Source organism: Pholis gunnellus (genome assembly GCF_910591455.1).
Source record: "Pholis gunnellus genome assembly, chromosome: 19".
NCBI lineage: Eukaryota > Metazoa > Chordata > Actinopteri > Perciformes > Pholidae > Pholis > Pholis gunnellus.
In genome coordinates, this window is record NC_136546.1 from 15,282,608 (window position 1) to 15,297,360 (window position 14,753).

A 14,753-nucleotide genomic window follows, 5' to 3' on the forward strand; every position below is an offset into this window, starting at 1 on the left:
CGTGTTAAAAATGAGATATATTTCCCTTAAAAAAAGCATTTGACATTACTTCGAAAGATGACATCAGCAGTTTCTGAAGCTAGTTTTAGAAAGTAAAAACATATTTTAAAGAGTGACAAAATCATTTCTTAAGGTGGGTATTTTTTTTTTTGGAGTGTGCTTGCCAAATTCCCTCAATGGTGCTTGTGTGAGCACCAGCGCGCACTGGAGAGCGAGCAGATGCTCGAAAGCGTCAGCAGAGGGTCTTTCCCCAATTCTAGCCAAGCTTTTCTTTCCCCTTCTATTATCATTCATTGATTGAATTACTTCTATCGTGTGTTTATGTGTGTGTGATTTACAAGTAGAAAAGGCTGATGTGAAACTGGATCACCAGCATGCTTTTTTTATTTTTAAATGAGACCATTCAGTGTCCCAAAGATTTCAGCCTGGCATGGGAAGAGTTCTTTGCGACACCTGCTGGATTTACACATACATACCCATGAGTCGGTTTGTCTGCACTAGTTACCTGTTGAGGGCTGCTGACATCAGAGGTATAAAGTGAATAGTCAGATACTTTTATGATAAGATAACAGTCTTTGGTGATTGGTTTCCTTACTTTAATAACGAAAGACATACATACCTTTTTGATTTTCGATCTATTTAATTTATTGTGTGTTATAGATGTTTGAAGATTGTCAAAGGTATTTTCTGTGAACATCCAGTCCGAACTTGGTGACATTCTGATCATAATTTCCAGAGATGCGTGTGATAAGGTAGACTCTCACCCTTTTGGAGAAGCCTACATTTCACTAGCTTCGGTTTCGGAGAAGATCTCAACACCCAATCAAATCAAAAAATTATGCAGTAAATTACAACCCATTTAAATAAAATAGACATATAAAAGAAATGAAAAAACATGGCTGGGCTTTAATCCTTATACTATATTACATATAGGGCTTTGAATGTGAACTTTAGACATAGTTTAACAACCTATTGGGCGCTCAACTCATGAAAGAGGTGGAGATTTTCTTTTTCTTTTTTTAAAGAGCGGTACAGCCAGTCACAGTTGGGCAGAGCTGCAAGTTGAAGGGGCCTTTCTAGCTCTGACTCAGCATAAAAACCTAATTTCCAAAATATAAAAAAAGGAAACATTAACAGGGTTTCTGGACATCCGGTTTGCACTCTTTTGTGTACCCGTATGATCTTCTCTCCCCTCCGGCTGTCATGGCTCTCCTGTCGGTCCTCACGCCTGTCCTGGCGGTGGTCCTGTGCGTCGTGATAGGCTTCATGCTGGTGAGGTCACGGGAGACAGAGACCACCTCCCCGACCTCGCCTGGAAAAACTGAAGGGCCACCAAAAGCGGACTTTAGACCGTGGGTGGACCAGGACCTACAGGACGGTACAGAAACCAAAGGAAAAGAGGACGGTAAGAGCTGAACAGAGTTCGGGTTGTTTTCGACGGGGTTTAACTTTTAAACCTATACTTTTTTTTTTACAAAGTATATGTATATAGCCCACAACCACCATCTCTCAACACAATATGAACATATTTGGAATGTGAAAACCCTTTATCAACAAGTGGGCTCAATGTCTGCTGTATTCGACACATTCATTCCAATGCTTGGTTAATCAATAGCCTGTATACAGTAGACACAGGGAGAGCGAGGGACTTTTCTCCATTTCCATTTAATATCATGCAATTTATGAAAAACTGCACGAAATGAATATTTTGACCTTTTGTACCTGGTTTCCAAAACGTTGACATTTTTCTAAGCTTTCTTAGATTATGAGACATGAGTGGTGGACAGTAAATAAGTGCAATGTTTGAGCTATCTTTTGTGCTTTTTACTACATGTATATGATGAATTCAATTGATTTTTACTTTGCTGATTCAGATTAAAAATACAAATATCAACTAATAAATAAATATACTTTATTCCTCTTGGAAATTTGCACGCTTCCCAGCAGTAAATAAAGTAATTAAAATAATGCTCCTTAATAGCTGCAACATTAACGTGATGCACACCCTAATGCATCAATAATTAGAATTCAATAATCTAATTACATTATTCTAAAGTGGGCTATTCTGCATAATGAGTACTTTTACTTTTGGTATTTTAATTATTTTTGATGCTAGCTCTTTTATCAAAAAATTGTCTTTACTTGTAACCGTATTCTTTTACTAAGACAAAATATTTGACTATTTTCACTAGAGCACATTATAAAAAGTATACTCACATGATGCATATTACAATATATGTTTCTGATTAATCATATGAATCAAAAATGTTTTCTGATGAATTATCATTATGATTTAAAGATGACTTGAACTCTCCAAGAGTATTGAATTCCCCAATGTCCTTATTTCACATCCAACAAGACGTTTCACATGTGAAGCTGCTCCATGGTCCTGCTTTTGTGCCTCTCATTCTTTTAGAGGATGGTGATTGGGTGGACAGCAATGAGGAGGAAGACATTCTACAAGTGCCCTACTCGCCACCAGGTTACCCAGAGGAAACGATGCTGGAGAGATCCAAGGATTTTTACACTCTGATGAACCAGCGGAGGAGTATCCGATTCATCAGTCCAGAGCCAGTCCCACGAGAAGTCATCAATAATGCCATCCGCACTGCAGGCATGTGCAAATTTAAAGAGGACAAATGGACCACTTTCAATCCGCCATAAACCAAAATAATAAAGAAAAATGGCAGAGAGCAACTGATGTTTTGTTTTTTTTTCATTCTTTTCTGACTGCTCACCCCTCCACCCCTTCTTCTTTTGGACAGGTACGGCCCCTAGTGGAGCCCACACAGAGCCCTGGACGTTTGTTGTGGTGTCAGACCCAGAGACCAAGCACCAGATCAGACTGATTGTGGAAGAAGAGGAGGAGGTCAACTACCGTCAGAGGATGGGGGACAAGTGGGTCCAGGATTTGGCCAGATTTAGGTGAGCACCAATAATTACTCTACACTCACACATTAAAAATTAATATATTTGTACTAGAACTAGTAACCGTACTGCGTTGACTTACTCAATGATTATCAGTCATCATGGACCAATGTAGTGTATAACTAATTTCATTCTTATTCTTATTTGTTATATGGATTAGGAACATGATCACATGGTGTGGAGCACAAACAGAACATACAATAATAACAAAATGACACGCACGTCTTCCCCTTTTTTCTCCCAACTTCCTTCCTCATGCAGGACAAACTGGATCAAGGAGTACTTGGATGTTGCGCCGTATCTGATCCTCGTCTTCAAACAGATCTATGGGATCCTACCAAATGGCAAGAAAAGGACACATTACTACAATGAAATCAGTGTCTCCATATCGTGTGGCCTCCTGTTGGCTGCATTACAGGTAAGGAATAACATCACCCTCTGAAATATAAATCAGCCAATCCCTGGTTTCTTGGTCATGAATGCCGTTTAAACAAGTAGAACTATGTGGATCTTGAAAATGCATGCAATTACCAATAAATGAACATCTGTTCTCTCTGTCCATGTTCTTATCAGAACGTGGGACTTGTCACCGTCACATCGACGCCCCTAAACTGTGGCCCCCAGCTCAGGCTCCTCCTCAAACGGCCAGCCAATGAGAAGCTGTTGATGTTACTTCCTGTAGGTTACCCTGCTTGTGAGGCCACAGTGCCTGACTTGAAACGCAAGCCTCTGGATGATATTGTGGTCCACATATAACAGAATCAGTCTGTGGGGGAAACAGTCTTCTCTTCTTTTGCCCGCAGCTGAACAATCAAGAAGATATATACCTAATGTGATTAGAAAATGTTTTTAAATAATCATAAAATCATATTTTACCATCCATTTTTGCTCATTATCCTAATCATTCACCGTTATGGTTACAGAAACAGGTGTATAACCTTGTACATTAATATATCGGAGGAGATGTCACAGCAATATAGTGGCCACTAATACAAATGTTAAATCATTCAAACAAGAACAAGGTCAACTTGCGCTCCTACCAAACAAAGATAAATGGTTTCCAGCACTGCTGCCAAGAATACGATACAATCTGTTTTCAGTTGTTCTCTCTGGGATTGCTTGTGTAATTTGTATTTGCACCTTTAACTGAGCTGAAATGTAATGTCCTTGGGCATTACATTTTTTAAGTTTGAGTTACATGTTTGTCTCATAGCGTTATTTGTTTCAATATGAGTGTCACTACATGTTTTCAGAGGGGGAACAACACCTCTCAATGAGTTCTTGATGAGTGGGGTATGGTTTGACATCTTTATTCTTTTAGCGTATATTCAATAGATCATTCTGCAAAATCATGACCCAGAACCAACCAACCCAGCCCTGAAAGAACATTGCACTGGTGCCCCCCGAAAAGTACTCATGTTGGGATTTTTGTGGGACCTCTCAGCTAGAATTTCCTCTCTTTACACCCAAAAATTATTGAACAAGGTGTTCACAAGTGAAAGAGTTGGCTATTATAAAGTCCCTTGTTATTCTTAATGAAGTCATCAAGTATGTTTTGCCTAACATCGTATTCAATTGACTGGTTTAATCGAGCTCAAAAAGCCATTCGCACCATTAGTCACACTTGGAAATTGTTTTATTTGTGAGCTTTGAAAAAATCACACTCTAGCGTACCTCCATTGCCACCACTGGGGGTCAGTAGCGCTCAGGAACAGCGCTGAATCGACCAGTGAACAAGACGAAGAAGAAGAAAGGCAACATTGCGCAGGCGTACACCACGTACACCGATGATGAAGAGCTGTCTTGGATAGATGCTAGCTGGCTAGCTAACGGTCTGTCAAGTCGCACACATTGGGCCAGAAGGGGGAAGAAGCGCAGGGGTGGAGAAGAAGAAGGGCGACTCAAGCGCCGCTAAGAAATGGCCGGGCAACAGTTCCAGTACGATGACAGCGGCAATACCTTTTTCTACTTCCTCACGTCCTTCGTCGGACTTATTGTGGTCCCGGCTACATATTACCTCTGGCCCCGGGATCAGAATGCTGGTAAGGCCCGAGATGTCTGGCTCAGTGCTAACTCAGCTAACTCATTAGCATAGCTAGTGTAACGTGAAGTTAGCTTGTCTTGTGACGGTAAAGGCTCACCAACTGGCACTCTTGTTAATCTGGCTAGCATGCTACTCGATGCGGAGAGGCTGTGTGACCTAACCCGACGTGTCATTAACTTGTAAATGTAAGCTAGCAGACGCTACAAAGGTGATGCCCACGTCTCTTTCACTGTTCAGAGTTAAGTACAAGTGTTAACTCGGTTTCCCTCCACCAACTTTTAACGTTTCCAATCACCGTCCATTTGTTTTAACGTCACATTTGTAACGTTAGCCTTCTTCGGTGGATAAAAACGAGTTAAGTGCTAGCTTAGTTATGCGAGAGCTTCAACCCCCAAAAACCAGCGTCATTCTCTCTGTTCTCGAGCTTGAAGCTTTATTGACCTTATCTTAATACACTGTTATCTCAGCCACGTTACAGCTATCTGTTTGTCAACAACAGAGCATATCTAACATGGGTTATTTAACCAATGCGAGCACACTTTACTCAGCTGGTCTACTGGGAATAGTTGCATGACAAGTTGCCATTGATTTTGTTGATATAAGATTAAATATTGCATTATAAATCAGGTAATCTTAGTTAACAAGCTTATTTCAATCTTGGCTTACATGTCCACAATAATGATATATTGTCCGTGAAAATATCACTCACCCACGTTTTACATTCTTAACTTCAAGCACCAGTAATCCTCACCAAATTACCAGTGCTTGATTGAGGTGATTATGACCGGTATGATGCTACTAGTGTGTCTGTAATCTCTCTCTCTCTCCATCCTCTTTCCAGAACAACTGCGTCTGAAGAGCCTGAGGAGGGTACATGGCCGGTGTCTGTGGTACCGGCTCAGGCTGATGAAGTCGCAGCAGAGCATCGTCCCAACACTAAAGTGAGTCCCATTATTTGTGAAGGGTGGATTCTTACGCTCTTCGTCATGACAGCTGGCCCGAGACGTCTTGAGTTGGTTGTTCTTGTGAATTATTCACTGTTGGTAGTTATTTATGGCACTACGTTACACCTAATCCAAGTACAGCTTCAGTCTCATTTAATTGTCTTGACGTATGATTGGCCATAATTTAATCGGCACTTTAATAACCAGTTCGCCCCATTCTCCTTTTGTTGTCAAATGTCCCATCGCCTCTGTTGTTTGGGCGTCACTCGTCCTTCCATCCGGAGCTCTTCCTGATATCTTACTGGTGTGTGTGTCTGCAGCTGGACAGAGATGTTGTTACTGTTGTATGTGTGAAGAGGCAAAAGGACCACGTTGTCCACAGTGTAGGCAGACTCGAAGCTTGTATGCGTGTGTGTAAGCGCTCGTGTTTGGCCCAAGTTGGGCTGATGTTGTTTTTCGTGTGTAAACCTCTAAGTGAGTGTAAACACCGCGTTGCACTGTTTAACATTTCTCTTCACATGAACCTGCTTTCTCAGTGTTGTTTATTCAGTGTGTTTGTGTGTGTGTTGATGGGTTTTTCAAGTGAGGTTCAGCATCAGTGTACAATGTACATCAGTATATAAGTGGAATGAATCAGCCTCTTGATGTCTGTTTTCCCCCTTGTTAACCACTGTATCATAACGCTGGTGTTTATTACAGGAATCCATCATCATGTATCTGACGCCCAGACAACTCAGGCCAGTGGAGCGGTTGTCATGGCAACAGATGCTGTAGAGTTAGGCCATAGGGTTTTTGCCATTGTCATGGAAACAAGTTAAACTTCAATGCATAACTAAACAACAACAATGTCAGAACATGTCCTGCCCCCTCTCTCTGCTTGTATGCAGTAGTCTAATGTTCGTGGCTTTACATCCTGAAAGCTAGATGACATCGCAGATTGCTTCTGCTTCCCCGTCTTAACTCCAAACAGTCTGGTAAAAATGAGACGGGCCTGATGTTTTCCTCGAGGGAGCGCAGACGTGTGTGTGTGTGTGTGTGTGTGAGTGACATACTTTTCCTGTTTGTGTGTTGCCATTTTCAGGAAAGCGGCCTTGCTGTTCGGCTGGGCTGTGTTCCTGCTGCTAGCCTACAAGGTGTCCAAGCTGGACAGAGAGTACCAGGAGTACAATCCATATGAAGTCCTCAACCTGGACCCGGTAAACACACACACACACACACACACACACACACACACAACATAAAGTCTGCTGTGTTCTACAAAGCCTCTAAAGTCCCCAAAGACACGCTTGATGTTCTGCGCACACGATATTAGACTCATAACTTCTGAAGATAAAACGCAAGATAAAAATAACATCGTCCATCTCTTTTGAGGTACCGCTGTATTGTATCTGTTACTCACGCTGTATATATGTGGCGTGGTAATGAATTGTAAGTGTAATTCTGTCTCCAGGGTGCATCGCTGTCAGAAATCAAGAAGCAATACCGTGTGCTGTCCCTCAAGTACCATCCTGACAAAGGTGGTGATGAGGCCACGTTCATGAGGATTGCCAAAGCCTACGCTGCGTAAGTGTCCTTTAGGTCCTCGCTTTGTATGCCACACAGCAAGAATACATCTGTTTTTTATCTTTATTTAATCCGTCACATTGAGATTAAGATGTCTTTTCCGAGAGAGAACAATAAACATTCACAAGAGTACAATCAGCAAAACAGAAACTAAATGAAAATAAACAGGAATTACAAACAATTACAAAAATCGTAATATTGTCCTGTAGTTGAGAGAGAAGATGTGAGGTAAACTGGAAGAGTTTTCTAATAAATATTTGCATAATCACACATATTTATCAATTGAATGGCCAGAATTTTCGAGGTAATTTAGTTATTTACTTTTTCCACAGTCTGACCAATGAACAGTCTCGACAGAATTGGGAACAATACGGTAACCCAGATGGTCCAGGAGGTGAGTGAAGCCGCCCATTGTTATCAGTTTAGATTAGATAATTGTGTTTCCTTGATATCTCTGCTTTACTGCAGCAGGAGATTTTGCCTCTCATGTCCGTCTCTTCTTCCAGCAACCAGCTTCGGTATCGCCCTGCCGGCCTGGATTGTTGACCAGAAGAACTCAATGCTGGTATATTATTGTTGAATCTGTAATTTTAATAGATAAACCCAACTTGATTTGCTTGAAATGTTTTGTTTTATACTAGCAGAGAGACACTGTCCTCAATAAATCATTATATTTTGCTTTCTCCTGTAGGTGCTGTTGGTATATGGACTAGCCTTTATGGTCATCCTTCCTGTGGTTGTGGTAAGTCGTGTGCAATAGATTGTATCAAACAGTTGCCCTCTCTTCTTTTCTATTCCATATTTCTCACCGTTTACTCTCTATTCCTTTCTTTGTGCATCCATCCCGTAGGGCACATGGTGGTACCGCTCCATCCGATATAGCGGAGACCAGATTCTCATCAACACCACTCAGCTCTTCATGCATTTCATGTACAAGACGCCCAACATGAACATGAAGCGTGAGTCTCCCTTCTTCTCATATTACACAACGAGACTTTGACCAGATGCACCCACAGTTAACAAGCAGCAGGTTTCTGTTTATTCGTCTCCGTGTCCTGTCATCTCTCTTTTTGACTCGTTCTGATTTTCACCAATTCTTCCTTCCAGGGTTGGCGATGGTGTTGACAGCAGCGTTTGAGTTTGACCCTCGCAGCAATAAAGACGCCACCATACGACCAACGGACAACATCGAAGTGCCACAGGTGATAACAAACGTCAATGCTTGTGGATACATGATGTGTGTGTGAGAGCAACTTCCTCGGGCTCGCAAAGATGTGCATCCGTGTGAGGAATTCAAAGGGAAACGCTATAAGAAGGGCAGAGTGTGTGTGTGTGTCTATAAACAACCTCTCCTTTCTGTCTTGCAGTTGATCCGTGAGTTGGGAAATATCAACGTGAAGAAGAAGGAGCCTCCATTCTGCTATCCTTACAGTTTGAAGGCCAGGGTCTTGGTGCTTGCCCACCTGGCACGCATGGACGTATCGGAGGAGTTGGAAGAAGGTAGGACAAGCTACTCTTAAGAGGGCCATGTCTGTTGAAACACTGCTGTATTTCACATGGTCACAAAACAACACAGTGAGTGAGCTTATATAGCTCCACGTCAGCCTTCTCCAAAGCAACACCACGTGGAAAGGAAGTGGTTCTTTTTTTTCTACCAAAAATGGGCCAAAAAAACGATCGCACAAGCTGTTTGGAGTTGTGAAGTCACAAGATTTCCTCATGAATACACAACTTCTACACCGAGGTAATAGTCAAAAAGGACACGCCGTTTAGAGTAGTTTCACTAGTTTTTCCAGCTGTTTGTGAACCATAAAGAACACAGTCTTGGCAAGCTGTGACACAGTGGAAAGGTTTCAATGATTTTTTTTGAAGTGGGGGACAATAAGCATTATCTGCATAATAACGCTAGGTTTCCTAATAACATGATACAATGTGTGATGCATGTATATTTGGGTTCCAGATCAGAGGTTTGTGGTGCGGAAGAGTCCAGCTCTGCTGCAGGAAATGATCAACGTGGGCTGTCAGCTTACCATGATGGCCAACAGCAGAGGAGGTACACACACACACACACACGCACACGCACACGCACACGCACGCATACACACACATGTATACACACGTTAGTCCAGTTTAACGGGAGCAGAAGTTATCACTTTGAATAATATTCTCACAAGCTTCAACCCACATAACGTCTTTGATAATTCGGCCCCTTGCCTCCAGGTTTCCATGCTCCTCGACTGGTCACCATAGAGAACTGTATGAAGCTGACCCAGATGATAGTGCAGGGTCTGCAGGAGTCAAAGTCACCACTGTTACAGCTGCCCCACTTCGAGGAGGAGCACCTCCGCTACTGCATCTCTAAGAAGGTAACTACAGAGTGTCTGCACACGCAGAGAGAAACAAAGGTTTCGGTCGTGCAATGGGTCAATGTATGCTCTGCCTTCTCCTCTCCAGTATAAAGTTCGGAGCCTCCAGGACCTGGTGAGTCTCAAGGACTCCGACAGACGCAGCATGCTGCGTTTCTTGGGGGAGGAGAAGTACGATGAGGTCATTGCTGTGCTGGGCAGCTTCCCTCACATCACCATGGACACCAAACTGCAGGGTCAGTCCGAACACTCCCGCTTACAAACAGACTCCGTTTGTCCACCAGCCGACCGGTGACACGTCTTCCGTAACAATCGTAGTCTTTTACACGATGACTGAAGACGTCACTTAAGTATTAGAGAAAGGTTTTTAACATAAGAGGGTCTTTTGAGCAATGCTTTAGCAGTAACGGATGAAAGAAGTAGGGAAGTAGTTATGGGCCACACGATAAAGTATGAGCACAGTTTCTCTGGAAATGACTCAGACAAACTATTGCATTAAGTTTGAAAACGTGTGACGTAGTCCAGTTTACTGTAACTACTAATCAGTGAGATTTTAAATCATTTTCCACAATCGTATTGTAGAACTACGCAGATTCTTTTGCTTATTGAAAGATGTATTTCTTTTTTCTTTGCAGTCCTTGATGATGAAGACAGCAATAACATCACAGCAGGCTCTATTGTCACAGTAACGGTCACCCTAACAAGAAAACGGATGTCGGTAAGGATTTGTTTGCATTTGGTCAAACACTGACTTTGTCCTACTTATGAAGGAGTCACTAGAAACCAACATCTGTGACTCTAATGGATTATTTAGTTGCCTTTTAAGATGCTTTTCCATGGATGACCACTAGAGGGTGCTGTGGACTGTAAGCATTGTGGAAAAGCATGAATTAACTGTGGTGTGAACTGTGTGTGCAGGAGGTGTTTGAAAAGGAACAGGACTCCACACCGTGTCTAACAGAGGAGGCCGCCGGCACAGAGGAAGCAGTAAGGAGAACACACACTTTAGACCACACCTTCATGCGTACGTGCGTACCTGACCAATGTTTTCTATATGTGTCAACCAGGGAGACTCGAGTAAAACCAAAACAAAAGTGTGGCAGAACAAGAATAAAGCTGCTAAAAAGACAGCCAAGTCAAAGAAGAAAAAATTAACCAAGAAGAAGGCCACTCCTGCACCTGCTAAAGCCAAGCAGGCCAACGGCAACGTGGCAGGAAATGTACATGTCCAATCCCTTATCTATTCATTTCCATATGATTTTAAAAACTATGCTGCGTGCGTCATAAAACCCTGTTGTCAATGTTGATGTCCCAGGAAGTCGTAGCAGCAGCAGCAGCAACAACAGCAGCAGCAGCAGCAGCAACGACAACGACAACAACAACAGCAGCAGCAGCAGCAGCAGCAGCAACAACAGCAGCAGCAGCAGCTACAACAACAACAACAACAACAGCTACAGCAGTAGTAGTGAAGGAGGAAGAGGAGGAGGCCTCAGACAAGGGCAGCGAGTCGGACGAGGCCGAAGCCGAAGCCAACAAGGACTCTCCCAGCGAGAGAGACGAAGACAGCGACAAACAGAGCGACACAGAGGTGGACGAGATGGCTGGCGACGATGAAGAGGTCAGAGAACTTCAGTATCAGGGGGGACCAGGCTTGAGCATGTGGTGAAAAGATCTCGTTTTGTGATGTGTGCTTGTACGTGTACCCAACCTAATCCTCCACTCTTACCCGTCAGGAGTGGGAGGCGTTGCAGCAAAGCATCCAGCGGCGGGAGCGGGCTCTGCTGGAGACCAAGTCGAAGGTGACGCACCCCGTCTACAGCCTCTACTTCCCCGAGGAGAAGCACGAGTGGTGGTGGCTCTACATCGCCGACCGCCGGGATCAGACCCTCGTCTCCATGCCCTACCACGTGTGCACGTTAAAGGACACGGAAGAGGTGGGTGTGCCGTTTGAGTTTGGATAACACGCAGCTAATGCCTTTACAGTATGACTCTGAGGAAATATTTATATGAAGCTTTAAGATAAGATGAGATAATCCTTTATTAGTCCCACAGCGGGGAAATGTACAGGATTACAGCAGCGTACAGTGCAAACAAGTATTATAAATAAATAATAAAACAGTAAAGAATATTAGATATACAGACAGAATAATTGTTGTATTGCATATTTATATATTTATTTATATACTAAGAAACATAAAAAAATCTTGACAGGGTCCATAGTGACCTTTTCAAACGAATACCCAAATATATTCAATGTGCGATGATATCAAAACAGATAAAATGCACAAAATCCTCACATTTGAGAAGCTAGAAGCTGCAAACATTTAGCATTTCTTCTTAATAAATCAGTTAAAGCTTTAATTGATTATTGAAGTATATAGTATTATAAAAGTCATGGTTGTGTAGTGTATTAAAATACATCACGGCTGTATTGTGGCTTATGCTTTAATCCGTCTGGAGTAGAAGGTTCTTGATAAGTTAAAGTGTGTGTGTGTGTGTGTAGCCTCCTCACACATCCTGTTGCTAGGCAACCCTTTGCACTTTTGTCGTTATTGTTTCCTCAGAGGAAGGCGCGTGTGTGTGTGTGTTTGTGTGTGTGTGTGTTTGTGTGCGTGTGTATTTTTGCACCTGTGATCCTGGCGTTCTCCGGCAACAATGACCGTTGAGGTCGAGGCCTAACGGGGCCCCGTGTGAGTCTGCACGACCGGCTGTGAAGGAATGTAACGACGAGAGGTTCCCTGTCGAGCAATCGATTAGTCCGTCACGTCTGCTGTCGTTTGTGCCGCGCGGCTGCTCTGACGCTGCGTGTTTGACGGGCAGGTTTTTTTCTTCGGGGAGGACACCGTATTCACGGCTCATTCGCCGCTCGTCCTGCTGAATAACAATTAGCCTCATTGTGCTGATAATTAGATGTTTGCCATATGTAATCACAGCCTGAGGGACTGCTGGTCTAATATTTACAGTTGGACCCCATCATTATCATGTCATATTCATTCAGAACCTTCTTGACAACAAGTCGCCTTGTTTCTTCATGTGGTGGCTATTTTAGTTTGACATCAGCAGTGACCATCGAGCCACAACGCAGCGTCGCCACATGCTTTACTGTAACACTACACTAAGTACAGCGAGCAATCACTCACACAGTCACACAGTCGCGTAGTCTCGTGACTGCACTTAGAGGGCTCCTGTGATTAGATTTAACAGCTGTGTTCGTGTGTGTGTGTTGTCCCCCAGGTGGAGCTGAAGTTTCCGGCCCCCTCCAAGACGGGCAACTACCAATATTCTATCATCCTTCGCTCTGATTCCTTCCTGGGACTGGACCAGATCAGACCACTCAAGGTGACAAGAATGTTGTGTGTCTGTGTGGGCGCAGATTTGTGTGTGTGTGTGTGTGTGTGTTTGTGTTTGTGTTTGTGTGTGTGTTTGTGTGAGAGAGAGAGAGATTGCTTTGGGGAAGTCGGCTGGGACAATAGACCCCGCTGGCCACAGCCAAAATGTAGCAGCAGCTTGCTGAACAATGGAGCTAATTGCTGCCAAGGTGTTGTGAATAAGGGGATTTGTTACAAGCCAAACCGAGCATGAATTGTGCTTTTATTTATTTATTTATTTATTCATTCCAACACCTGATAGACATTTACATAGAAATCTCTTACGATGTGATTGTTCCAGAAAATGATAAGTTTCAGTGATACTGACAATTTATCTAGAAAGGCTTTATCTTTAATGCAATTTGTAATCAGTTACGTGTTAATTAATTAAGACACGGTGACTCTACATGGTCTCTGCTGCATATTCAGTTTGCAGTTTAAAATTAGAATTTTACTGTAAATAAAATGTATTAAACATTGTTCTTGTCTCGGTCTCGGGACTCTGGATTTTATTCTAGACCGGTCAAGACCAAAACTCCAGGGAAATCGCTAAGCCGCACCGTGCATTGTCCCATTTATTTACTAACATCATTACTGTGATGGAATGTAACAGTCAACAATGTATCAATGATCTATGTAATTCTGCTTTTGTAATGGTTAGTGACGAGAGAGTGTGTGTGTGTGCGCCGCTGTAAATTGACAACAACTTCTCGATCTTGTGCCGCCCTAGCTGGAGGTCCACGAGGCCAAGGCCATGCTGGACAACCACCCGCAGTGGGACATCCCCGACACGGAGGAGGAGGACGAGGAGCAGGAGGACAGCGACGGCATCGAGGAGAGTGAGGATGACGAAGAGGACAACGACTGAATATATATATACACACACACACACGCATACCCCCCCCATCTCCCTCCTGATGGACTGGCCACCCACCCACTCCTGACCCCACAACAACACCCAAGAGCAGCGAACGAGGAGCAGCAAAGCTGTGCCCACCACACACACACACACACACACACACACAGAATCACCGGGGACAGTTTATACACACAGAGCCCTCCTTCTTCTCTTCCATTTTATCTTTACATGGGCTGTGACCCCGCCCCTCCCTCCCTCCCTCCCCTTTCCCCCCCTTTTCTACAGAGACTTGTTCATTAACTTTCCGTTGCTGGCGGAAGAGAATTCTGTGAATACTTACCCAGGCCCGTGTGTGTGTGTGGGGGTGTGTGCACGCAAGAGTGTGAGTGGATGGTGTGTGTGTGTGTGTTTGTAACCCTGTATGTGTTTGTAAAGGAATGAAAGATTGACACACTGTGGACTGGAGGACCTATTGTCTGGGCTCTTTTTCTCCTTGGAGTGGGAGATGTACAACAGCTAATTCCGTTTGCAAACTTAACAAAAACCCCATGACCTCCGTATGGACTTCATGACGTGGCTCTCGCTCCTAATTTAAAGAATCACTCGGCACCGATGTTTTCCACACCAATGATACTTTCTATTGTACGATTAAAAACTGCAGAAGTGTGAGCTTTGGCACTA

At 43.3% G+C, this 14,753-nt stretch overlaps 2 protein-coding genes across 2 annotated transcripts; both read left to right on the forward strand.

The window, feature by feature from the left end:
- Positions 1 to 1,064: 1,064 nt before the first annotated feature.
- iyd (iodotyrosine deiodinase) lies at positions 1,065 to 4,033 on the forward strand. Its single transcript, XM_079179837.1, has 5 exons — positions 1,065 to 1,405; positions 2,417 to 2,614; positions 2,766 to 2,925; positions 3,190 to 3,346; positions 3,502 to 4,033. Exons 1-5 carry the CDS (start codon positions 1,204 to 1,206, stop codon positions 3,682 to 3,684), a joined length of 900 nt encoding a protein of 299 aa, XP_079035963.1. The 5' UTR covers positions 1,065 to 1,203; the 3' UTR covers positions 3,685 to 4,033.
- Positions 4,034 to 4,749: 716 nt separating this feature from the next.
- Positions 4,750 to 14,537, forward strand: sec63 (SEC63 homolog, protein translocation regulator). Its single transcript, XM_079179801.1, has 20 exons — positions 4,750 to 4,970; positions 5,814 to 5,913; positions 6,998 to 7,112; positions 7,367 to 7,479; positions 7,812 to 7,873; positions 7,986 to 8,044; positions 8,171 to 8,221; positions 8,330 to 8,438; positions 8,587 to 8,681; positions 8,847 to 8,979; positions 9,440 to 9,532; positions 9,700 to 9,845; positions 9,934 to 10,081; positions 10,481 to 10,563; positions 10,764 to 10,832; positions 10,913 to 11,065; positions 11,161 to 11,463; positions 11,579 to 11,779; positions 13,080 to 13,184; positions 13,944 to 14,537. Exons 1-20 carry the CDS (start codon positions 4,847 to 4,849, stop codon positions 14,079 to 14,081), a joined length of 2,400 nt encoding a protein of 799 aa, XP_079035927.1. The 5' UTR covers positions 4,750 to 4,846; the 3' UTR covers positions 14,082 to 14,537.
- The last annotated feature ends 216 nt before the right edge of the window (positions 14,538 to 14,753 follow it).